Raw genomic sequence first — 27,521 nt, 5'->3', positions numbered from 1 at the left:
CAGCGCCAATATGACCACTTCAAAGTTAATTTTCTTTGAAATGCAATGCAGTAGGTTTAGTGCTGAGAGCCATTGAGTTGTGGTGGCCACACCGGTGGACACTAGTCGGTGTGCTGGCGATGGGAAATAGTTGTGCCGTGTAAGTGCAGTAAAGTTTTCGATCCACGTACACACATCGTTCCCGCGCCACACGCTCGAGTTGCAATAAAAATCGATCGATTTTCGAATAGTTGTGATACCTCCATATATACATGCATATTGATGTATATATATGTACATATGTCGCTTGCTTGTGTTACTGTGCGCTCACTGCAATCGCTAGCGACGACAAGGACAACGAATGCTTTATACTTAACCTAAGCAGGCATTCATGCAATAAACGTGCACATTTGAAATGCGCACGATTCGTAAACGTTGACCAGCAGTATATAAAAGCGGGCAGGGTAAGGCAGGTGAGTGCATTCTAAAGGCAGTAATGAAGCATACACCAGAGCAGTATTCGCTACGAGCGCCACATGAATATTCCAACAACTCTTAAAATAAATTCATAACTAAATTTTTATGTACATAAAAGCAGGCGAGTTATTGTGCATGTGTGGGTGCTTTTGCCATTTTGCTTTTACCAGAAAACGCTTACTAATACATCTGCTGATAATCAAGAACTTTATATATCTTCCACTCGATATTTGTACTCACCATATTTTTCTTTCACTTGCCATAAACCGTTATGAGTTGTACGTGCATTTGAAGTTTTATGAAATTACTCGTACAAGTGTTTTTGAGAACTTGTTTAAAGCCACCTGACCAATTGGATGAAAGGAAGAACAGCATAAACGCAAGCGCTTCCTTGTTTACCACTTGTAGTTAACAGTATAAAGTGAACTATTTTATATTTTATTTATACTTATGACTGAAAGAGAAGAGAGTTCTCTTTTATGACAAATGAGTTCAAGTTTTCTGCCTTTAAGTTCGTTTTTAGTGTACTCTTTTGAGTTAATGCTTCAGGTGAACATTTAAAGTCTATATCTCTATCTCTATCTGTATCTCTATCTCTATCTCTATCTCTATCTCTATCTCTATCTCTATCTCTATCTCTATCTCTATCTCTATCTCTATCTCTATCTCTATCTCTATCTCTATCTCTATCTCTATCTCTATCTCTATCTCTATCTCTATCTTTATCTTTATCTCTATCTTTATCTTTATCTTTATCTTTGTCTTTATCTTTATCTTTATCTTTATCTTTATCTTTATCTTTATCGTTATCTTTATCTGTATCTTTATATCTTTATCTGTTATCTGATCTTTAAATGAGTACTTTAAGTAGGTCATCTGATTTTATTATCTTTAGACCTGCATCACTCTTTATTTTACATTAATAATATCTGAATATACGCTTACTACCCCCTAGCACCTTTCCGTAAGCCAAGTTGTAGAGGTTACAGCACTGTATTTGTGTATACTCGGTCATGCTTTTGGGTTCTTAATATTCTTGAAGTGCCTCGCGTGCAAATAATGACGTGAATAATATACTACACACACACATTTACAAAATTAGAAGAAGCCGAATTTCATTGATTAATCAAACTGTAAGCTAAAATTTCCGAATTACCATCTATATTCGGTTGATTGAGTTATGACATAATACTTAGAGTATTTTTGTAAGGAGGACAATTTCAAAATGAAATAATTCAAGTGTGGTAGTTTTCTAAATAGAAGCTATTTTTTCAAATTCTTCTCCAATGGAAAATTAGCACAATCTACAGGAATCCATCTACCATAATATACATTTTCGTTAGATATTATAAGCCTTATGATATTTTAACCTTTACTCGATCCCTTGTAACGCAAGCACACATGCATATATCTTACTCTCTTATAGTACAGTTGGTCCTTCCCGTCCATTTCAGTATACATATATGTATTAAGTACAAGGAGTTGTTACTATCTATAAAGTTTAATTTATCTACCAGCACAGAGTTACTGAGTTGTCTTTCTTTAAATCTCTCAGAACTTATGGAATATTCTACTAAACACCTAAAATTAACTCTTTGTAGCTGAAAGAATATTTCGTCCACACTTGTTCCCCCGTCACCACTTATTAAATGAGCTTAATTGTGTTGGTGCGAATGCCTTTGATTTTAGTCGTGTAGGCGAAATATCTAATTACGTTCTTTTGTGCTGGCGTTTGCTCAGAACTATTTACCCAAACATGTGGCAAGTGGCGTTGAATCCCGCACATTATAAAAATAAATTCTTTGAATGCTTGTATCTCTTGGCGCCATTCACATAGAGGCTGAAGGTCAAAGGTGGACAGCAGACCAGATAGTATGCATGTTTAATTAATTGGATGCACATTGCACTGGTTGGCTGTGATGACAATATTAAATTTATGCTAGTGCTGCACTGGTTGGCGGAACTGAGAGCTTCTAATGAAAATTCGTTGAAGCTGCAAAGCACATGTGGACTGAGTAAATAGATAGCATTATAAAATTTGTTGTAGGTGTTGGACACATACTATATGTGAATACGGGTAGGCGAAACATGAATTCATGCGGATAACATTTTTTTGTGAGATGATATTTTAAATAAGAAAATCTTAGTTAATATTGTCATTAAAGAGATTCTTGGGAACGTAATAAAATGCTATAATTTTCAAATTACAATTTTTAGCTTTTTTTCTATATCTGCCCTTAGTGGCGTCGGCCGAAACTGCTGAAAATAAAGTAGAGCTACCATTAAGGTATTTTTGATGACGTTTCATCTGAGTTACATTGAAAATTCGTCAGAGGAAATGCTTATTTTTCAATAAGCAGCACATCAGAAGAGCTTTAAAGCCCAGGCAAAAAGAATTTGGTTTATATAGTTAATCGAATTCAGAAGATTTTATCGATGAAGCATTACTAAACAATTAATAATAACATATTCTTAAAAGTACTACCGCGTTGTGGGTTGAAAAGCTCGAAATTGGTGTTTTAGAAAATGAAAGCTCTAATCAAAACTTTAAAAACGGCAAACCGAACATGTGACTGTCATGAGGTACCTCCATACTCCATACTTTCTTTTGCTGAAGTATAATTAATATTTGTGGTTTTGCTTTCCTGTATAAACTGTTTAGCTACAGAACAATTATCAGTAATAGAGACCAGAGAGTTTGGGAATGGAAATTCTGATAGGTTTTATATTGAAGAACGTGTCTTGATAACATAACTGCATCTGCAAAAATCGTTTTGTCTTGAACTCTGCCATTTATGAAATCATTTTTATTTTTGGTTCGAAATATTAATATTTTTTTCATATGCTCTGCTTTCCACAAGATCTTGTGTAACAACAATGTATACATTTTAATCCTAAACTTTTTACATAAACTTCTCTGTAGCTACTTTAAGCTGTTCCTGCTTGTTAAGCCCCACTTTACACCACTTTTAGTGTGAGTTAAGCATTATTTGCATACTTATTTACTTAAGCATCTGCTTGTGTGCGGATTTAAATACGTTTTTCGCTTACCAACTTCCTATAAGCTCACGCACCAGTGTGCGTGTGTGTGTGAGCGAGTTTATGCATGTGTCAGAGTACTTAGTTACTTACCCGATCGTCCGACAGATATTGTCTGTACGGCAACGGTGGCCGATAGTGATTTGTCCGTTGGCAGGGCTGCCGGCGGCACTGGCAGCGGGCCAACTGTCGACGTGGTCGTTAGGTCGCAACATTCACGCTCGGGAAACTCGCTGCAGCGCACCAAATGCAGCACACCGAAAAGTGCCACCCAAGTGCTGAGGCAGCAGCAGGTGAGCATTTTCAAGTTTTTTATTTTGAAACGTGTCATCTCACCGCCACCGGGGCTTTACGTTGATTGCAGCGCTGTGGCACAGCTGTCGAAAATGTAACTGGTGTTTTTGTTGTTGTTGTTGTTGGTGTATCTGCTGCTACGGCGGCAAGTTTCGGCGATATTTTCGTCAGTGAAATAAATATTTAGCACAGCGTTGTTGCTACTGTTGTTGCTATCTGGGTACTGCTGTAAATCGCTGTAATTATTTTTGTTGTTGTTGTTGCTTATACTAAATTTCGACTCGCGACACTATTTGCGTTTATCAAAGCGCCTCACTGCATGCAATTGGTTTTTGTTGTTATTATTGTTTCATTATTGCTTTGCAAGCGAAACGCTTTTACTAATGGATGCAGTTTGGTATTTCGTTTTTTAAGTTTCGGTTTTGTTTTCTAAGCACTTTGAGTTCGTAATGAAAGTAGTTTTATAGCTGTAAGTAAATTTCAATGAATAATATTCGTTTTTTTCGATTTGCTGTTGTCTGCTCAACCATTCAAAGGCGTTCCGTAGTAGAGAGCATGATTTTATTAATGACACCGCTGTGCATTAAAATAGGTTTGGATTATTTTTCTTGATTAAATGGAAACGAAAATGATGCTTTCGCCATATAAACGTAAAATGAATTGAATTGAATGTGGGTGAATTCAAAAAAGAGAAAAAAATGTGAAAAAGACAGAATTGATGGAGAGTTGAAGCTACATATACCTTTCACAAATACATAATTTGATTGTGATCAGTTCGTTTGTACTGAAACATTAATTCGGAAATTGTAATGTTGCTTGAACCATAATTTATGCCAAATTTCGTGAAGATTTCTTGTCCAATAAATAAAAGTTTCTTACAAGCAATTAGTTCTGATAGATCACATTAAATGAAAGTTACATTTCATTAGCGATCCGATGTCGACGTGACTCAATATTCATTATTGGATAATATTCGACTGAATAGACTACGTCCAGCACGCAGTGAAGAAAATATAGTTTCCGTAGCTGAGAGTATATACGAAGACCGTGGAGAGTTGACTCGGCATCGTTCGCAGCAACTAGGACTGACGTATGAAACAACTTGGCCTATTTTACGTAGAGATCTTCAATTGAAAGCGTACAAAATGCATCTTGTGTAGGAACTAAGGCCATTGGTCTTTCCCAAGCGACATCGTTTCTCTCTTTGAGCTCTTGAAAAATTCCAAGATCCGAGATTTTAAAATTTTGTTCAGTGAGGAGGCCAATTTCTTGTTCAATGGGTATGCTAACAAACATAATTACCGCATTTGGAACGAAGTACAGCCGAAGAGATTCAAGTGCTGTCATTTCAAACAGCAAAACAATAGTTTAGTGTAGTTTGAGGGCCGGTGGAATCATCGGTCCAAATTTCTTCAAAAAGCATACCGGGGAGAACGGAACCGTCAATGGCGGACGTTATCGCGCCATGATAACCAATTATTTGATACCTGAAGTTGAAGCTCGTGATCTCGGTTAATTGTTGATTTGCCACGGGTGATAAATAAATAAATTTTGAAGAATGTTCCTCCGAATGACAATAAACAATCCCCATTGAGTTTGAAGTTTCTGTGTTTTTTCTTTAAGAAGTGGGGAACTTAGGGATGGATCACTGTTTAAATGTGTATATACACCCATAACACCTAAAGAAAGTTTTCTACCCACAATTTATTTGCTAAAAAATACCTGAAACAAACTGAAGCTATAGTGGACCAATATCAACTATGGATATGGTTTTTGAAGATCGTTGATTGACTGAAAGAGATTTAGTAGAGGCTTTACACATCTTATTACGCAGTGTGAGCTATATTTTAAGTAAAATTTTGGGTTTTAGAAAGCTGTGTGCACAATGAGTGCCGCATGCGCTAACAATGGAACAAAAACACATTCGAATGCGACTTTCTCAGCAACATTTGGAGCATTTTAAAAAGGATAACGTGAATTTCGTGAGTCGATTCATCACTATGGATGATCCTGAATCAAAACAAGAGGGTAAAGAGTGGTGTGAACCTGGTTGTTCGGCTTCGGAACAAGTTCGTGTCCGAAAATCGACCAAGAAGGTTATGGCATCAGTTTTTTTGGAATGCGAGAGGATTACTTCCAAACTGGTAAAACAATTAATTTTGAATATTATTGCAACTTTTTGGACCAGTTAAAGGAACAAACTTCATGAAAAAAGACCCTGTTTGGAGAAGAAAAAAATCTTTTTCACCAGGACGATGCACCGTTTCACAAAAGCATTTTTACAATGGCGAAAACCCATAAATTAAAGTTCGAATTGTTGAAGCATCCACCATATTCACCATATTTGGCCCCCAGCGACTTCCATTTGTTTTCAGAACTCAAAAAATTTATGCGTGTCAAGCGTTTTCATCAAATGAAGAGGTCATAATGGCTGTTGAAACGTATTTTGCAATCCTTCCGGATTCTCACTTCAGGGATGTGATTCACAGATTGGAGGATCGTTGTAGCAAGTGTATTAATCTTCAGGGGATTATACTGAATAATAAAGGGTATTTTGAATCATAAAATTGTGTTTCTTATCAAACTAGAAAACTTATTGAACAACCTGGTAATTGTAGTTTTCAAAAAATTACTACTCGCACAACTAATATTACTTCCTTCTTTAATATTCATCAACTTCACTTTATCAACTCAACCCGACAATTTCTCCAACCACTTGGCACTCTATCAAGCCGTCGAACTCTTTTAGCCTTTTGACTGATTGCGATGAATTAGTCAGAATAACATTTGCTCAGATTGCAAATATTTACCTCATACATACAAATAATTTGCGCTAACCTGCAGAATGAAAAAAAGATAGCGAACCAACAAAGGAAATGCAAATATTTGCAGCGCTCACACAAACGCCCCGCGCAGGCGCTCATGCAAACACAACGGTTTAGTTTGCATATGTAGATATGTGTTAGTGTTCAGCTTTTCCACGCAACTGCAGCAGTAGAGGTTGCCACAAAGGCGCGGAAACAGCGCGAGGCACTTGAGTTGATGGAGGCAGCCAGTGAGTGAGCGGCTGGAAGGTGTTTAGGAAAGTGCCTAAGTGAGAAAATTACCAAGTGACAGTGCGCAGAAATGGGTAGCTATGGGTAAATATACAAACGGTAAACACTCAAGTCAGTCATCGGATGAAGTCAATCAATTCAATGGTTTAAAAGTAGGTATATAAAAGTAAAGTTCGTAAATATAATATAATGTGGGGATGTATACGTGTGTCGTAGACGACCTGCTAGAATGGTCGGTTTTATGAAAACCTTCTACAGTTTATATATCATAAAGAAGTTCTTAGCTTTAATTTATATAATGACAATGACTTTTTACATTCATATATAAATATTTGGGTATATGTATATAAATATATTTTATTTCGTGATGTGGTTGAATATTTAAGGGTTAAAAATTGTTTATCTCGATTTGCGGCAAAACTACGAGCCGGATAGAAAGAAGTTTTATGGCAAAGTTTTAGGTAATGAAAATATCTATGACATTTGTAATGACAACCTTTTCATACTCGTATAACCTCAATATTTATATGAAAAATCCAAATAACCCTGAATTTAAACTTTTAATTTTTCTTAGAAAAAACGGGGTTCCTTTCACGAAATTTAGTGTAAATTTACTTGTTTGGGGCCACAACTTATTTTTTTAGCAATCTTTTTGAAAAATAAAAATTAATATTCGGAAAATCAAATACTTGGTGCTCAAATTAACAGTTTTTTCCGAATATATGTTTATTAGTCTGGAATTTTCCTTAATAGTTTGACAAAATCCCTCGGTGTTTAATTTGCTTAGTTTTGCTATTTTCTTTACGAAAACTCCGCTTTATTGTGTTTAAAATTTTCTATTATATCTATCTTTTTTTTTGAACCTTTGTATGTTACAAAATTGAAATCAGTGAGAAATTACAACAGGTGGCAACACTTCACAAAAGTGATTTCAATTCAAACAGTTTAACATAATATCTCTCCGGTGATAATTCATAATATCTCTTACATTCTAATGAATTCAAAATTTGAACCAGGTGGCAACTTTTTTAAATAATATTCGCAATTCAGAAGGCTTTAGATAACAAACTATTTGGCTATATTAAATTTATTTGATGACTTTTTTGGAGTTAAAATTTCAAACAGGTGGCAACTCTCATCAGAAATATTTCTAATTTAAACAGTTTTTAACACACTATTTGGCTATATTAAATTTATTTGATAAATTTTTTGGAGTTAAATATTTCTAACAGGTGGCAACTCTTTTCAAAAGTATTTGCAAACTAAACAGTGTTAGTTAACAATTGTGTATTAAATTTATTTGATAAATTTTTTGGAGTTAAATTTTCAAACAGGTGGCAAGTTTTATCAAAAAATATCCAACTTAAACAGTTTTAAGTAGGTTACATTCCTTCTGTGATAATTCGTAATACCTTATACATTTTATTGATTAACAAAATGGAAGCAGGTGGCAACTCTTCTAAAAAGATTTTTCAATTTAAACAGTTCTAGATAAATTCCTATATATAATACTTCATATAATCTTATACATTTTGTTGCATTAAAAAATTTTAATTAAGTGGCAACTCCAAAAAAAATTCCAGCTGTAGAAGTTTCCCTTTTTAATTTGTTAATCTTGTAATTTAATTTTAATAATTATTTTCTTAATCTTATAATTTTTTTTCATTATGAAATTTACGCAAAATACCATTGGCTCCATTTCATTGGACAACACTGTACATACTCATGCATATTCTGTTAAATACATAAAAATCCTATGCTGGGTTTATTCACATACTAGCATTTGCAGAAATTTGCTGAGTTCAAGTGCGTATCGGTGTTGCATGCTGCCGCCGCCACTTTTGTCGCCCAACTGTAAAGGTAGCAGAAGTATTTGTTTGCGCAGCGTTGGAAGCGTCAAAGTAAAGGTGAGAAAGTGCAGCGACGTAGCAATAGACGAGGCAGGCGATATGCGCAAGAAGTGTGGCGGGCGCAATTCAGCATTCGCAATGCGCCGCCCACTGCTGTGGCGCATCGTCGAGGTGTTTGCGGCACAAAGAGGTTGCTACGCCACGCGCCAGCGAGCAGTTAGTCAAGCGCGTGAATACAAATATGCACACGCTGCACGAAAGTAGCGGCGCAACTCCACTCTAACTGTCGTGCCGGTATGCAAGTGTAGTGTCGTACACTCGACTACCTCAATCTGTCGTCTGCCTCACTGCCGCTCTGTCTGGCTGCGCGTCTGTGCTGCTGATTGCCGCCAACACGCCGCCGCCAAGCGCGCATTTGTATGCGCTTAACGAGGCAGTGAGCAAAGCAATTATTTTCGCTTTTCGCTTTGAGCTTCTGTCTTTTTGTGTTTCTTGCCGGCTTCTTGTTTCTGTTTTTGTTTTTGTATTATTTGCGTTTCGTTGCGTTGTTATTTCGTCTTTACTTTACGCTTGCCTCTGCGCGGCTCCGCACTTTTGCAGCGTTGCTCGTGCGCGCGACAGCATGCGGCACGTTGCAAATGAAATAAAGTGTTGCCATGATGCGAGTCCGTTATACACGTGCAACAACGCGGATTACAAGCGTCTGCAAGCAAATATGTGTTCACAAGCATGTAAATATACACACATACATTTGTGTGTTTAATGTTTTTATGAGGGCATTATACACACATATGGCGCTGCTTTGTTGTAAGCGCAAGTGTGTAAATTTAGTTGCACGAAATTGCGCCATGCAACACATGTGTGTGCTTTCATGTAGCTTCATTTGTAAAGGTTTATTTTCTTAAGGTAAAAGTGACATGCGACAAAATTTTTTTTCGCTCGCTTTTCCATTCCCTTTTTCATGTTTGTTATTTATGCGTTGTAATTGCATGAAATGTGCGAAAATTATTATCCGCCTTTTTGCGCTGTACGCCACATCGTATGTGTAACTTTTTTTGAGCTATTTCTTTTAGTTTTGAAATAATGGAATTTTGATTCAACGAAACCTCTGTAATGCGTTCACTATTGAGATGTGTCAAGCGGCTTACTGTCAATGAGCGCATTGCTACCTTCTCCTCGCACACACATGCGGCGTAAATGTGGATGGAAGCGTCACCACCGTGTCATAACTTTAGAATGAAATTGCGAAATAATATAAAATTTGGGAAAATTAATTTTTAACTGGAAACTAAAAATGTAATGCCAGTTTTTTTAAGGATTTTTTTATGAGAAATTTACTGCCTAAGAAAGTTATAGAAATTTAAAAGTTTTTTTCTTTTATAAAAAAATCCTTACTTTTTTATAATAAATTATTTTTATATGCATATTTTCAGAACAAAACGTTAAACAATTTTATTAAAAGTGTAAAAGCTAATAAAAGTTGTTAAAGCTTTTGCTTTTTGTCTAAAAGTTATGTTTCCGAATATTTTCTATATTTTCAAAATTGAATCATACCTGGAGATTAGCTTTTATAAGCTTTAGAATTTGACTAAAGCCTACTTTTTGTAATAAAATCGCAAGATAAAAAATTAAAAAAAATTTGCAGCATTTGCGACAAAGTTTTTGAAGCAATGCTTTCCATTGGATTACACATACTTATATAATAAATAGTTTTTAAATACAATTTTCCAGTAAAAAGCTTTAATATTTTAATCGTTAAATTTATAATTAAATTTTTTTAACCCTTGAGCTTTCCAGTTAAAAGTTTTGAGTGGAAGTTTGTTTCGAAAGAGTACCTCGAGAGATAAACTTCTTCTTCTTAATTGGCGTAGACACCGCTTACGCGATTATAGCCGAGTTAACAACAGCGCGCCAGTCATTTCTTCGAGAAGAGAGATAAACTCCCTTCCAAAAAATTTAAAATAAGTTTCTCTAATATTTAAAAATATATTTTTAACTAATTATGTTTAAAATTGTGGATTCTTTATCGTTTTCGCATGCTAGAATTAGATGTAAAATTCCAAAATAAAAAAAAAAAAATAATAATTTCGAAGTTTTATTTATTATAAAAATCGTATTTCGATAAACTGTTATTAATAAGTTTTTTAAGTATTTTCTTTTAATATTTATTCATTCTAATATTTTTCGAGGTAGTCTCTCTTTCCAATAAACCTGAAAACGCCATTTGAATAATGGTTTGCCGAAAATTTCCAGCGAATAATAGAAATGTCAAAGAAGATAAATTTCTGGCACCTATAAATCGAATATTTAACACACACACCCATACACCTTCATATACCTTCTTGCGCCTACTTTGCTTGCAACACACCTCTTCAAAGTAAAACATTGCTTTCTTCCACGAAACACCCATAATAATGTATGTTCAAGCGTCCATTGCCGACTTGCCACTCGCTATCGCCCATTCGCTTTTGCGTATTCTCTGCTTATGAATGTCCACCACAAAGCCACAAAATGTCTTTGCAGGAACGAATGTAAGAGGAATGCATGACACATATGTGCACACAATAGAAATTCAAAGAAATATATGTGCAGAGTATATGACCAAACTGCAAATGTATTGACTGTTTGCAGGCAACAACGCACCTGTACATGTGTTTACATACCGCTGCATGTGTGTGTATGTGTAGAGACATGCCAGTAAGCTTGTTCTTCATCATGACCTGCCACTCGCAAATTGTTGCTTTAAATTATTTTCTTGTTATGCTAGTTTACACTTTCCATTAGCCCACCTGTGTGCTAGTTTGTCGATTTCTCTTGAGCGCACATACACTGTACTCATGAAGCTGTGCTCTTAGCCGCTTCTATTGATTCTTGATCCAATCGATGGTGACAACAACAATCGCCATAAAAGATATAACATAAGCCGTTGCAAATACCGTTAGCGTTAATCCGAGTGCGGAAGAAAATATGTTTCAGTTTATTTGTGAGTATCACGAGTAATCTGTACAGGCGGTTGCCATATTAGTAAAACAACAAAATACTCGCACTATAATTACGAGAAAAAAAAACAACAATGACCAAATATAAAATTCTATTTATTACCGCTATCCAATGTGACAGTGTGACACATGTCTTGCCAGAGTTTGAAGCATATGCTGAAAATTACTTTGTCATATGCTCAAAAATATCTGGTACGAAAGCTTTACGGATGAAAGGGGGTGGAAAAGGCGTGCACATAGATGACAAATAAATGCTCTTTTATTTAAATATTGACGCTTTTGCAAGATAAGAGAATTTTGAAAAAAATATTTTTGTCGGCTGTAGAGTAGATTTGGAGGACGATAGCCACCAAAACTTCACAAAATATTATGGACAATACACAAAGCTCTGTGGGACCTATACTCTCTCTCTACTTGCAAGGATTAAAGGGTTAATGTCTGAACAACGTTTATAAATTGTTCAACTTTATTACGAATGTACTAGTTTGTGTTTGGCTCTCTTCGCTCAACTTATGGTTAACATAATCGATCTAATGAACGACATAACACCATCACAAATCTTAAGACATAGCGTTCATTATTGGATAACATTCGACGGAATAGATAACGACCAGCACACAAAAAGAAGTAAGGAAATATAGCAGCAGTAGCTAAGAGTGTACACGAAGACCGTGGAGAGTCGATTCGACGCCGTTCGCAGGAACTCGGACTGACGTATGGAACGACTTGACGCATTAAGCGTCCAGATCTTAAATTGGAAACGCACAAAATACAGCTGCGCAAGAACTGAAGCCGCTCGAACGTCACAAGCGACATTGCTTTGCATTATGGGCAAAAGTTCCAAGAAGATTCGACGTTTTCGAGCCAAATTTTGTTCAGTGATGAGTGATGAGAAGTTTAAAATATTTTGTTAGGTATATGAGGGAAAGGGGTAGTATCGGGATAATTTTAATCTATTTTGGCAATCAATATAAGTTATTAACAAAAAAAATTGCTCTCCGATACGATATAAAGTCAACTAGATGTTGATGATATTGACCAATACTTTCGATAAAAAATTTTCAATAAAAACCGGAGTCAACATATTCAAAATTTATTGACTTGAATAGTTTTGGTTCGATTCTGAAAATTTTTGGTGATAAGATGGCGCACCGCAAAACATATCCCGATATACATATATTGGTGTTTGATTTGTATACTGGAAAGTGAAAGGATCCGAAGAAGTTAAAAATTGTGATACTCGTATATGGGAAGTTCTTGCCGATTTTTGGAAATGTAATATGCTGTTCTCGAGATATATGCTTTCACCGAAGGATGAGCATTGCCACCCCATAGCTCAATTTTGTATAAAATTCTTTTTTATCATCTCGGATGCAAAAATTTGTGCCTCTGATGCTTTCATTTATTGAAACATCGTACTTTAAGTAAATAGTTTTCAACATAACTGTTATATAATAATCCAATTGAAAGTAGTTTTACACTTTCGAAGGGGGTACTGAAGCGATTTGTTATGGAAAAGTTGGGTTAATTTATTTTAAGTGGGTCGAAGGATATGTACGTTAAGCTTTTAGGTGTCGGAGCCACGCCCACTTTTTCAAAATGTCAGAAATCGTAGATCCCCTCGCTAATCACAATTCGTTTTTCCAAATAACAGTTTGCTATTTTATAGTGGAGCTTAGTTATGGCATCCTTTATGTTTTCGATTTATTGCCTTATCTGGGCGTAGCAATGACGACTAGTTCATCAGATAGATATATACAAATAGGCGAACAGACGACCTTGGCTAAATTAACTCAGGCTGTCACGCTAATAATTCATATAGCATTTTGCAGGATCTCCGACAATTTCTTGGCTGTTCTTACACCTGCAAAGAATCATCTCTGGAAAGAAATTTAGCGATAATAAAAAAGTAATAGCACAGAGCGCGGCTTATTTTGGAACGAATCAAAAATTGTCAGAAGATATTAAGAGAAATATTGGGTATTTATTTCAAAACGGATCAAGATGATTGAAAATTCGAGAAGCTTTTATAGATCACTTGCTTTGTTATCAAATTTTTAAGTATTATTGATTCAAGTCTATACCTTTAACTTGAATGGGTTATAAGATTTCTTCTTTTGTTGCAATAGGTAAAGTAATTTCATTAAAATTCAAAATACGATAATATTTTCATAGTATTTTAAAAATGATTAGTTTTCTATTAAGTATAATTTGCAATCAATAATTTGTAAATAAAATCTTGAAATATTTAAAACAAACTGAACTGACCTAGTTTGACTGTGACTTTGATTTCGCCTTCAACTTTTCCAATGAAATTAGTAAGATACTTGCAAAATTTGGCAAAATCATGTAATAGTAATAACAATAAATTAAATCAGTCACCAACCTACCGAACACAAGTTCAAAACTTAGAATAAACTTCGGAAGCAAGCGAGAATACGCTAGTGGCCTGCGGCCTGAATATCAGCAAACGAACGCCAGCAGTCCAGCCAATAATCCGGACTTTATTGTTTACATTTAAAGCTCAAAAAGCGCTCGAGGACACTCAAACTAATCTGCTGCCTTAATCTCTATTTGAACTTTCTTGTGATTTTTTCTTGCCGAAAATATAGTAAATACATGGCTTGCAGCAAAGTCGGCGAACTTTTTGATTTCTCACACAATTAACACAAAAACTTGGCAAATCCAATTTGAGTTACTGTACGAGCCGTGCCAGCAGCGAAAAGCCGGTGCACGCACTTCGGCTAAAATAATAGAGAAGCTGAACAATTTCGACAAGAAAGAGATACACGCACAAATTGGGATGCGAAGAGGAAATTGCCACTTGCTTGTGTGTGGCCTGGCGGATTGAAAGTGTTTATTTTTCTTTTGAGCAGGAAAGTCAACAAGTAAATATTTGAAAGCAGGTGTGTGGGAGCAAATGAACTTGAGTTGGCTATGTTGGCTTGAATAAGTTTATAGAAGCAATGTCACTGAAGCTCAAATTGGTCGTAAATGTAAAGAAATGCGCGCAAGACGTGGAAGAGCGAGAATGCTTTTAGGCTTTTCATGTACATTTCGAGAGATTTCAGTGAGAACCTCTATAGTTATGTCAAGATCTGGAGGTGCATATATACTCAAAGCAGTCTCCTAATATTGATATAGATGCTTAACATGAACCCATTTTTGTAAGGAGCTCTCTTGAAATATAGCATGTTTGCCCTCTACCTGTCCCTCAATATCCTTTGACAGGACCCGAAGTTCTCATTTGCGAAACCTACACTCGTACAGAGGTTTGTATAAAGCCCCAGCTGTTACTCGAAGTAGATTCGCCTCAGCTACTTTCCATGCCTCATATTTATCCCATTCTCGAATAAAAGTAGTGCTAACATAGGCCTCCCATACTATATTTATACAAACATAAAAGACAAATAGGGATCTCGCCTTAGCTCCTCACATTGCCACTTTAACTTCAACTAGCAATAAACTAACATATAATACAATTAATAACTGTAAAAATGATGGTTTCCTTAAATTCCACAGCTTTCTCTCTGCGCCCAATAAAATATGAATTTGCCACTTAAACCAACCAAATACTCCACACCACTCACTCCACATATATTTGGAACGTGCACGCCACTTACAGCCAATAAAATCAACTTGTCCGGCACTTTTAATAAACCTAATTCCTGCCCATACAAATGTCATCAATTCAATTTGGCATAACTTTTTACGAGCAATGACCATATAAAAGCCCAAAAGGGAAACTAATAAAACATGAAATGACCATTTGACTGCATGATATTGTCGTTCAATCGGCAGCATTATTGAAAAGTGTCGCAACAGCCGCAGCAACATGACCACTATTCGTCTCTGGCGCCAAGTAGAAGCGAGTCTGCAGCAGACCAGCAGACTGGCTGCCCAACAGTAAATCATTGGGTTCTTCGAGCGTTTGATTACTTTTACGCTTTCCGACAATATTTCGAGTGCGTAAGTAAACATTCGCCGTCGTTAAGTACTTAAGTGCGAGACGGACGGAATGCAAGTAATAAAGGAAGGCATGCAGGAAGGAAGAGCGGAAGGAAGGATAGATGCTTGAAAGCGCAGCTAAAAATCGTTGCCGTGGACAAAGTGAACAGATTGAATTTGTCATTTGCTCTGAGTGGTACTTCGTAGCAGCAACGTGTGGCAGACAAACCAACAACTGGTCGAATAAATGTATGTGTGTGTGTGAATCGATATGTATGGTAAAACTTTTTTATCCTGCAGTGTGTAATTTCGTTAAGTTAAGAGAGCGCTTTCATCAAGTCAAGCTTAAATTTTCGACAAAAAATACATCGTAAAATGTAGCTCTTTATTTAGGGAACGTAAACGAACTCACTTTGCTCAATTATGGTAACTTCCATCAACAGATGAGTACCTGATTAGCAAAACTTTGCGCAATTGAAAAATGAGTCACCAAATCCTTGTCTTGTCGGTGCTCGCATCAATCAGTTTACATAGAGACATTACTCTTCGCCTTCTCCATTGTCTATATTTAAATTTAGCTATTTAGCTATATATTTGGCGCAACTGATAATTTTTTTTGATTTGGAAGATATAATGCGATTTGGCATTCCGCTATGCATTCGACAGTCACGCCAAGCCACAAGGACAAGTAAGATGTGATTTGAACAGTCATCTTTTCGCAGTGTGAGATAGCGTTGTAGTTTGGGGAGCATGCATGTCATATGTACCGCAATGCATAAACATACATATACATATGTGTGATACATATATGCACATGTCGAAAAGCAGACATTGAGTTCTATATCTAAAGCTTTCATGTGTCTTATGTGTGTGCATACCCATGATTCCTCCCTCGCTTTTGAATTGAACTGACATTTATTAATGATGCCAATGCATGCAGAAAATGAAAACTATATTTGGACATAAAGGTTAAATGGCCCAGACGTTTATTGCATAATAATCATCAATAATGCTGCTGAAATCAAGTATTGATTTGGCAAAATAATTTATCAAAATCTAAAAATTATTTAGAGCGGGTAAACGAGTGAGTTAGCTGCTCTCTTGATTATATGAACAATATTAGGAAAACTTAATTTTTTAAATTCATTCAATTATGTTTCATCTGCTTAAATTATATTATATGTACACGCTTTCTAAGTATATTAAAAATGTTCAAAGATTTGTTTAAATATTGTTATATTTTAATTGTTGTTCCGCCTTTGTTTGTCTTTCTTAAGCTCTACTATAATTAAAGTTTGGTCATTTCACTTGATTTAATATGCAGTTGGTGACAGACTGAAACTCCTTTTTCTTCAACTTTAGTAATAATTAACGATGCAAGCCCATTAGAAGACGAAACAGCTGTTTGGTATCTCACAACCCTTTAATTGGAACGAAAATAATATATTATTGTTTCGGCTGCAGCATAAGACTGAATGTTTTCACAAGTTAAATATTATTATTTGAGACTTTTTTATGGCCTTTATACTATTTAAAATTCCATAATAGTCAGTTCGATGATTGCATTCATAAATTTTGTATTGTTTCTTAACAGTATATTAGTTCTTCATGAAGTTTGAAACACCCAGTACGAAGCATAAGAGACCCGATAAACAAAAAGCTTAAATCACCACCGTGGCGAGCTGAGTTGATTTAGCCAGGTCCATCGATTAGTTCGTCTGTCTGTATATACGCGAACTAGTTTATCAGGTTATGAGATATCAATCTGATATTTTGTACAATTGGCTCGGAAGTGTCGACATCCGATTACTATACAATATACATATGTAGGTTTCATACAAAGCTTTCATACAACAAAATAATATAATTTATTGAATGCTACAATTTCCGAATATATTATTAAGATCAGGCCTCGATACAAATGGCTTTTTTTCTGGGTTTCCTAATGTAAAAAACAGCCTTTTTATTAAAAAGAACAATTTTTTTTATTAAAAAGAAATTCTGAAATTTTTGGAAAAAAATACTTCAAACTTGGAAAAATATCCTTCGTCCAAGTTTTTAAGAATTGTATCTCAAAGGCAGGTGTAAAATTTCATGAAGATCGGTTCGTTAGCTCTTGAGAAATCTTGCAAACCGACTTCAAAAATAACAAGTTCTCAAGGCTGTATCTCCGAAACTATTACTCAGATCAACTTTGAACAATATTCTAGAGGTATTGTAGAATTTAATAAGGCAAAAATATTAGATTTTTTGAAACCCGTAAGCCCATGAAACCCGTGATATCAGCGCAAATGGTATCGAATAGAGCTTCTACTTCAGAGTTAGGCACATGTTTGGGTAGTGTGTTATTCAATTAAGAAGTCTGTGATTTTTGATCAAGTTCAACGCTTTGAAGAGTTTATGTCCCACTATCTTGCTTTTGAATGGTATTTTACTGTAACCAAGTCTGTGTTCTATAAAAATTAGAATGATTCAGTAAGATCGTCTTATAACTCGAATAAGTTTCTATTTCTCTATTTGTTATTACTTGTTTTGAATTCTATTTGTTTTTTATTAGAGAAATAAGGCTCATTTGAAATATAGTATATTTCCTTCTTCCAAATTCTTAGTATCTAAATCTATGACTGAACTCAGTGTTATCAAACCTACTGAGGTCGTTAGCAAGCGGGAATTGACGGCTTATAGTTAATTATTGTGTCCCTTAAGATTAAGATTGATTGATTGTGTGCTTTAAGATTACATTTGATTAAAATCTACAGCGAGGCCAACTCTTTTCAATAATGTTCAGTGCTATACTCACTGGAACGAATAAACCCTATTTGTCAATTAAAGCTCATGAGCTCATGAAACATATTTTTCTATACCCTTGGACTTGACAAGCCAGGCAGCCAGGAAGTTAGGACTGAGTTATTTACATGCCACTCTCTTCTTGAAAACTTGGACAGCATTAATCAAGAACAATTTTTACCCTTACCTTTTGGTACTAATCAGACGTAGTTTAAATAACTCATTAGATTATAAAAGCCACTGATTAATTTAGTCAGTGATAAAAAAGGCTAAGTCTTACTTCTTAATAAAAATACGACACATGCGTATTGCGAATTGACACTAATTAGTTTCTTTGGTCCCCCTCTTGCCTTTACTATGGAAATTCTTCCTCATTTTTAACCCATTAATGACCTGCGAATGCGCTTCAGCCAACTTTACTTGCTTAATTGCAATGATTCATGTATTTTTGTACTCTTCTTAAAGCTGTGCATACAATTTAATGCAAGTAGTATATGTGAAAAGAAATCGAATTAATTTTTAATTAAATTCTACTTAAAAAGTAACCAAAGTGGCAATGTGCCACCTAAAAGCAAGCAGAATTCACGCATTTCCCGCTGCTGCCTTTGCTGTGTTTGTTGGCACGTGAAATATGCCACTTTGTGAGGCGTCACTTATTGTTGCTGTTGTTGTTGGCTGGCAAGTGTGTTGTCATTAATTTGCGGCTCAATGCCAACAAAAACAAAGTTACAAGCATTGAGAGCACGTTAATTAAACACAACTTCCTGAAACCGCTCAGAGCAAAGGCAAAAGAGAGCGCCGACAGACAAGCGGTCTGAGGCGCGCTAAGACAGTCAGTCACTTCTCGCACATTAACCGACTTTCAGCGGCACGCAGCCCGCTGTCTGGAGCCGTATTCCATGAAGGATGCGTGATATTTGTTCGCTTTTGCTTGTGTTATTGAAATTGCAGCCTTGACGGCGAATTAAGTAACGTGAATAAGAATGAAGAAGTGAGCTCATAGGTTGGGGAGATCGGGTAAATGTACGTATGGATAGTTATTGTTGTTTGCTGTGTTATTCTGACGATGAATGAGTGCTTTTGAAGTGAGAATACATTTAATCTGTTCGTCTTTGATATCTTTGAACTGCAGTTCTTTAAAGTAAAACAAGCCTGCCTTTATTGCTTTGACTCACATACACGCATTTTTTCATATTTTTTTTCTGGGAAGTTACTTGTCAGTTTTGAGGGCATTTTGCTACTACCATACAAGATCATAACTTCGGCACGAAACGTGCGGAACACTATAACGGGTTTTTCAGCAGGCACGCTAAAAAAGTAGATCGATAGCCACAGCAAACGACGCATTCCTTTTCCAGTTTTGTTGACATTCTCCTTCAGTAAGGTGTCCCATTTCATCAATGAAAGATATACGATCTAACAACGAGTCGAAGTTATTAAAATTTACTACCCAAATTCGGAGTCGCCTCAACTTTAAGAGCGCTACGTCTAATTTATGGTCATTATAATCGTTCTGTCAGATCAACCACTGAGCGTCTTGTGGAAAAATTTGAATCCATAGGTACAATACATAATGTTCCCGTGACAGTGAGCTAAAAAAGTGCCCGTAGTGTCGATAATATTGCTGCCGCTAGCGCATCATTTGAGGAAGACCCAAATCAGTCACTCACTCGTTCTCATGTGTTGGGCATTTCTTTGACGTCGTAGTGGCGAACTTTGCGAAAAGGTCTTGACCTGCATCGTCCTATGTTCGTGAATGGGCTGCGCAACAACTTGAAAATAATCCGGATTTTCATCAAAAAATCATCTTCAGCGATGAGGCTCATTTATGGCTAAATGGCTTCATCAATAAGCAAAATATGCATTATTGGTCAGGCAGCAAGCCACACGTACTGCATGAGTCGCCATTGCATCCCGAAAATTTACGGTTAGGTGTGGCTTATGAGCCGGCGGCGTCATTGGTGCGTACTTCTTCCGTGATGATCAAGACCAGCACGTTACTGTGAATGAAAATCGATACCGCTCAATCATAATCGAATATTTTTGGCTCGAATTGGATGATATGGACTTAGACACAGGCCACACAGCGAATGTCACAATCGATTTATTGAAAACCATGTTTGATAAACGTATTATCCCACCGAAATGGCCCAGTCAAATGACAGCCTAAGTCGTGCTATTTGACACCGTAGTGGACTGTTTCGTCAAGTTTATTGTCTATGTTAACAAGTCAGCGACAATTGAAGAGCTTCATACTAATATCAAACATGAAATTGCAGCAGCCGATTTATGCTTGAAACCGTCGAAAATTGGGTTCAGCGTCTCGACTTGACCATAGAATGTGGCAATGTGGCCAGCAGGAGAAATCGATATTCATACATAATGATATCATATGTAATTTCACAGGTATAAGGAATTTTATTGATATCCTGAACCGTTTTAGTAGCGCTCTTATCGAAAAAAAACGTTATATTGTATCTGCCAAAAATGGTGGTAGAAAGGAAATCTACCAGATCTGTCTACGATATTCCATTTTTGTTCTAAAATGTCAAAGAAAGGATTTATTCATTGAAATATTTAAGAAACATGGTTTATTATGCAGGTTTGCGGAGTTTGGTAAACTTCATGAAATGTAATGAATAAGAATATACTAAAAAATATGAAAAAATATGAATTTTCCTCTATAAACTTTTCAGCAGCTTTATTAATTTTGTTACACCTTTTAAAGTATTTCAACCGGCATAGTTCGAGTAACTTGTACAAATAAGCGAAAAATAGTGAAGTAAAGAGCTAGAGAGAAAGCTAGAGAGTACAATGGCACAACTAATTCAATATGCATATGGGTTACTTAGGTGCCTCATGTGTGCCCATGTACATTAAACCATGACATCAATATGCGCCTAACCCTGTGGCACAATTACGAACCAGCTTATAAGCTCAAACACGTACGCGCGCGCTGAGCGAGTGTTGAAATTGGAAATTTCGCATTGACACATATGCAAATGCACGTTTCAGCGGCGCTGGCGACGGACGGTGACAATGACAACTGTGCGGCGGCGCCAGCGCGGGTAATATATGCAGATGAGCAGCAGCGAAATCAACAAACAGTGTGGGCGCCACATACAACAACTTTAATTTGCTTAACGAATATGCCTGAGCGCACACATATACACACACAGGCGCATATGCAGGAGACATGAGGTTGCCGCTCGACAACAACTGTCACTTGATACAAGTAGTTGGCAAAATTGGTTGTGCTGTCGCTAAAGAGCCACTAAATATATTATGTGTTGTTGTAGCGGTTTTGTTCTAACGCATGTGTATGTATGTATGTGTGTATTGTTGACGCTGCGGCTGTTGCGAATTTTCGAGTTGCCACTTAGTTGTGAATTTGAATTTGTTGTTGTATACTCTCACACATCCACACATACACATAACTATCATATTATACGCTGCCAACGCTAGAACTCCATCTAATAGCAGCATGGCATACATCAACTAATAAATACCAATTCACCCGCGACCTCAACCGCCTCCTCGAGTTCGTGTAGTAATCTCAATTTAATGCGGTTTACATGAATTTGATGTGCGTTTCAATTAATTAGAAATTAGAAATAATGTTGCAAATGCGCAGTGCTGCCAGCAAGCGCGCATATGGCTGACTAGCTGTAAATGTGTTGTTGAGTCCTCGAGTATTGGTGTTGTAATTAAAACGAGCAATCTCACATACACATTTTACAGTCTTAAATATAATTGTGCGCGTTTGCATTAGTGTTAGTTTCAAGGTTGCCCTCATTCATTCTTGCTTTGAAATGGTTTAGCGCGCAAAAATTAATGAGCATGATTGGAAAAAATGAAAAGCTCCACATATGCTCATATACATTCTACCAATATATTTATGTGTGCGTATATATCCTCTCACTCTGCCTATGTGTGTGTGTTTAATCCAGTGCGTGTGCGCTTTGTCAGGCAAATGTCACTTCAAACCGCAATTGCTGGCGCTGATTTCAAATTAGTCAGCTTGCGGTTTTTAATTGCACACTCCTGTCTGTTTTTTTTTTGCACTTAAAAAATTTTTGAAAATGAGATAAAATCAATTTATTGTGAGAAGGAAAAAAATTAAAAGCATAAATCAGTTATTGATATAATAGATGTTCAATATGAACAGATATAACCTTGTCCTTCAACTTTCATACTATTTTCAGTGCAGCCAACTATTATTGGTTATATCTTGGCGAAAAAATTTCTTCTGTGGCTTCTTTAGATGCATTTTAGATAGCAATTTCGGCCTTAACCTCATATGAATAGAGTAAGGTGGAGGATAATTTGTACACAGGCCTCACTTTTATGGAACAGTGATCTGCAGTGAATGAGTTAAACACAACTTTGAGCCACTCAAAAATTGAGTATTTATTCATGAATGAATAAGATAAGAGAGAGAGAGTTTTTTGTTATTAAGCATATAAAATGAGCTAACCTACAATACATGAATCTTTGCTTAGGATTCTCTGACATTCTAAACTTAACGAAACACTATAAACCAAAGGCTTTGAAATTAGTAAGAGTTACTATTATATTATTGTATAACAACAAGGATTTTGTAACTGGTTCTAAAGAGAGAGTGTTAATTTTCATTATTAAAAAAATCACATATACATACATACTTACATTATTATGTTATCGTTTTTTATTATAAAATGATAATTCAGTTCCTTTCAATGAGTCTTTAATGGAAAAAATTACTGGCTGAAAACAAAACTGAAAAAAATCTTACTTCAAGATTTATGTACATGCACCAGGAAGGTATAAAGAACAAATATAGCTCACCATACGGAGGACATTGTAGTTTTTTAGTTCACCTCACAGCCATATTAGTTAGCTGAAGTATCTGGGAGGAATATTTTTAGACTTCAAATTAAAATTTAAGGAACACCTAAGATATACCATACTTCCGGCAAAGCAAACAAAATTAATAATGTTCTGATGACTAATAGAAGCTGCGTGCATTTTAGCCGGCAATTTTTATTAGCGAAAGCAATGAGTTCCGTAATATTGTATGCAGCACCAGTATGGATAAAGGCAAATGATGTAAAAGCTTTCTGAAATTCAAGTAATAAGTTTCCGAACTATATCAACCGATGCTGCTGAAGTATTAGCCAGTATGCCATCCAATCGGAGATGAATTCGAGCGATTATATCAACTATCGGCGGCAAAAATAGTATCGGCAAAGATAAAGGAGACGAACAAGAGCATCAAAATGTGGTAGCAGCGTTGGCAATCCTCATACAAAGGGCGCTGGACTCATAGACTTATACCGGACATCTACTCTTGGATAGACAGACGACATGGAAACCTGGATTTCCATTAGAACCAAATACTTAGTGGGTATGTGTGCTTTAGATGCTATCTTTACACATTCCACAATGACGACACGAGTATGTAGATGTCTCTGAACACGTAAAGAGAGAGTGTTTCAACAGACACTGCGTTTTATTTAATTTTACAAATAAAAGGAAAACTGAACTTACCAAAGGTGAAAGAACAAATCCACCATACGGAGGACATAGAGCTCACCTCACAGCCGCAGCTGAAGTATCTGGGAGTAATATTAGACTCTCTGGTAATAGAAGCTGCGTGCATTTTGGCCGGCAATGTTTTACGGTCGAAAAATGAATTTAACGACACTCATGTGTTATGGGCAAGAAAAGAGTTTCCGATATGTGAGCAAAAGAACTGTAGTGATGATTATTATTTTGGTTCCTGTAATATGAAAGGGTATAATTTTAAACGAAAGTAATCATTTTGTAATACCAATCTGGTATCAGCTATTGCCTAATTTCTCATTGGACCAAAATACCTGTAACTAAGGGTCCTGCTGTCTTGGAAGATAATGCAAATTCTGACGAAGATAGCACTGTACCTGAAACCGGTGACAAGTTAAGTTTTCAACTTGAAATTGAAAGCAGTTCGAAATTGTTTAAAATAAATATTAAAACTTAAATTTACCTAAATACGCTGATTAGTTTCTTGAATTAAGGCTCTGAAGCAGTAATTTACTTATACCAGTAGTATCTTCTTTCTGTTTTAGATATTGTGATAAGCAGTTCACTTCCTACTTCCTCCCAAGGAGACGAATTGGCTTATTATATAAATACTGAAGGTTTGATATACATATACATACATACATATATAAGATTTCATACGACTCAATACAGTGGCATATTTTCACAATTCTTTAAAAAAAAGCCTTAAGTAAGTTCTGAAGTTCTTCGAAAACATCAATTTTATTATTAAATGGTACAATATGTTTAAAATATTCCTCCAAACATTTTAAATCGATTTGAGTAAAGTTCTAAGAGATAGACCCTTCGGACCCATATTGCCATGTTGGTGTAGCGGTAATAATTTAAATTTGTTTTTTCTTAAAACTTCATTTTTGAAATCGGTGGACACGATCTCTCAAAAAGTTATGGACTGATTTAGTTCGAATTGTGTACACATCTTTAAAATAACATTATCGAGTTATTGAACGAAGAATGTTTTTTTTTGATCACAACTTATTTTCGTTCAACCACGAGACTTATATTCATATGCACTAACGGAATATTTTTGGTTTTTTAATTTAAGATGAACCAATAAAAAGTTATGCTGTCCACGGCGAGAGCACTTTTTTGTGAGATATGCAGGGAGATGAGATTTCAACCTCTGAATTTTCAACATTTTTATATCAAAATTTCAGAATAAATTGTTCAAATATGTACCTTTGAAATACTCACTATATTTTTGAAATACATGTATCATTATGTATGTTAAAAAAATCGTAAAAATACCTTTTTTCGCAATCTTCTTGCACTTACTTGGATGTGTACAAAAACAGTATATGAAAGTGCAAGTCCAGTAATATCGAAATGGTTTCCTGAATCCTTAGGCAATAAAGCGAAATAAAACCTTTTTCGATTTTTAAGCCATTCCAGATCAAAATTTTGAGGAACATCTCCAAGATGTATGATAGAAAATGATAGCTGAAGTGAATGGAATTGGTTTGGGAGTGTGGAAATTAGATTTTCTGCGCTGTTCTGCTCAGATAAATACATGCAGTTAGCGCTCCAGTTCTAATGTTCAAATTGTTGGTCAGCATTTGGATGCTTCTGCAGATTTCCCCTGTTGCACTTGTATATATTATAGCTAAAATACAAGTTTTATATGTGCCAAATATATATGCAGATATGGATAAATGCGGATACAAACCACAACACGCAAACACAAATACACGCTTGCTTACTTTCGCTTACACGAGTGCTGCGCTGGCAATGGGGCAGATTAGGATTCATATGTAGCACAATTGGACTTGGAGATTTTTAGGTAAACACTCACATGAAAACAAATATGCAAAAGCGACGGAAAAAAGTGCTTATATGCAGGGTAATGCATATCTAATATAAGCAACTGCTGCATGCAACCACACACTCACTGAGTTATGTATAAATATGCATTTGTGCAACTAAGTGTGCATTCATGCATTGTAAGCAATTTATTTGCATTTAGCTTCACTGATTTGTATGTGTAGACATGTGAAAAGCTCCGCTATATATATATATGTACAAGCTTAGAATTAGTCACACATACAAATATACGTGAGTATATGCATCTTATACTATTGTTGTGTTTTGTGTTTTATATAAATAAATTTCGCATTCGAGATTCGAGCGAAATTCTGTCGAAATTCTTATCTGCATACACTCGCATTTATACAACCACACACACACTGTACACGCCTTGTAATGCTAGCGTCTCTCCGACATGCCACAATGCAACCGCACCAAGTGTCCCTGCGGCATTCGGCCCCCGCTCAACTAAATATTGTCTAAATATGTATTAAAGTCATGTACAAATGCTTCAAGTATAAGAAATGTATACAAATCGGCTTAAGTTAAATACTCTGCCATATAGCGTAGTGCAGAAGCTTGACTTTGGTATGTGTGTGTGTGTGCAATTGGTATTCTTTCTGTCATTGTATTTGCTTGGAATTTGTGTACGTCAATGCATTTGAAGCTCCTTAACTGTTATTGACTTGTCTCGGATTTTGCTATTATTATTCCTCTTGCATGTTTATTTTAATGCTTTGTCTGTTGCAGGTGAATTGGCATGCTACTCGCTCGCATGCATAAGACTATCTAAATAAAAACTTATTTGCTGAGTGTGTTCGTATACATATTAACGCGAGGTAGTATTAATTCGCTGGCGGCATGACTTGCTCTTTAAGAGAACTGGGTACTAAGTTACTACTATTAAACCTGGAGATCTACTAAAGCCGTTGTACCTATTAATCGCTTAAGTCTCCTATAATGCTTACTGCCTACAGCTTCTATAAGAGCTTTCTCTAACAATGCATTTTAAGTTGCGCCTCTCAACGTCTTCTTAAACCGATTATCGTTTCTAAGATAAATACTTCAAAGCATTAATGGAAGGAAAAGAACGAATGGAAAAGAAAGAGCTGATGACCGCTGGGACCGCGATAGTAGAGTGCAGAAATTAGCACATGGCTTAAAATGTTCGCATACACAATCATAGCACTAAATATTTATATCCTTAACATGGTACATGAAGTTTGTCACTAAGTCTTAAAATCCACTTTGGGGCCCTCGTCTATTTGTATATATGTGAACTGGTCCCTCGGTTTTGGATGTATCAATCTGAAATTTTGCACACGTCTTTTTCTCCACAACAAACTGCTTATTTGTCTGAATCGCCATTGTTGAACCCTTATAGCATATAACTACCATACAAACTGAACAATCTGAATAAAGTGATTGTACGGAAAACTTTTTCATTTGACGAGCTATCCTCTAGAAATCTAGAGTTAGTTTTTGCCTAAAATAACTGTGCAATTTCCGAAGATTTTATTAAAATCACGCCACAATAACATATAGCTGCCATACAAACTGAACATTTGGCATCAAGCTCTTGTATGGGAAACTTTTTTATTTAATAAGATATCTGCATGAAATTCGGTATAAATTTTTATGTGAAACAATGGCATATTCTCTGAAGAAATTGATCAGATTCGACTACTATAGCATATAGCTGCCAT

General features: G+C 35.8%; 1 protein-coding gene across 5 annotated transcripts in view; it reads right to left on the bottom strand.

The window, feature by feature from the left end:
• Positions 1–27,521, bottom strand: part of LOC126767522 (uncharacterized) — a 617,976-nt gene that overhangs the window by 173,543 nt on the left and 416,912 nt on the right. For 3 of the 5 annotated variants that reach the window (XM_050484998.1, XM_050485014.1, XM_050485019.1), the window contains exon 2: positions 3,589–4,256. The exons of the other annotated variants lie outside the window; for them this stretch is intronic. In XM_050484998.1, coding sequence (XP_050340955.1) covers positions 3,589–3,826 — 238 coding nt within the window. In that variant the 5' untranslated portion in view covers positions 3,827–4,256. The remainder of the gene's footprint in view (positions 1–3,588; positions 4,257–27,521) is intronic. 5 annotated transcript variants of the gene reach the window in all.

This window comes from Bactrocera neohumeralis, chromosome 2 (genome assembly GCF_024586455.1).
Source record: "Bactrocera neohumeralis isolate Rockhampton chromosome 2, APGP_CSIRO_Bneo_wtdbg2-racon-allhic-juicebox.fasta_v2, whole genome shotgun sequence".
Taxonomy (NCBI): domain Eukaryota; kingdom Metazoa; phylum Arthropoda; class Insecta; order Diptera; family Tephritidae; genus Bactrocera; species Bactrocera neohumeralis.
The sequence above is the reverse complement of the archived record's forward strand: the minus strand, read 5'-3'. Positions and strand labels throughout refer to the sequence as shown.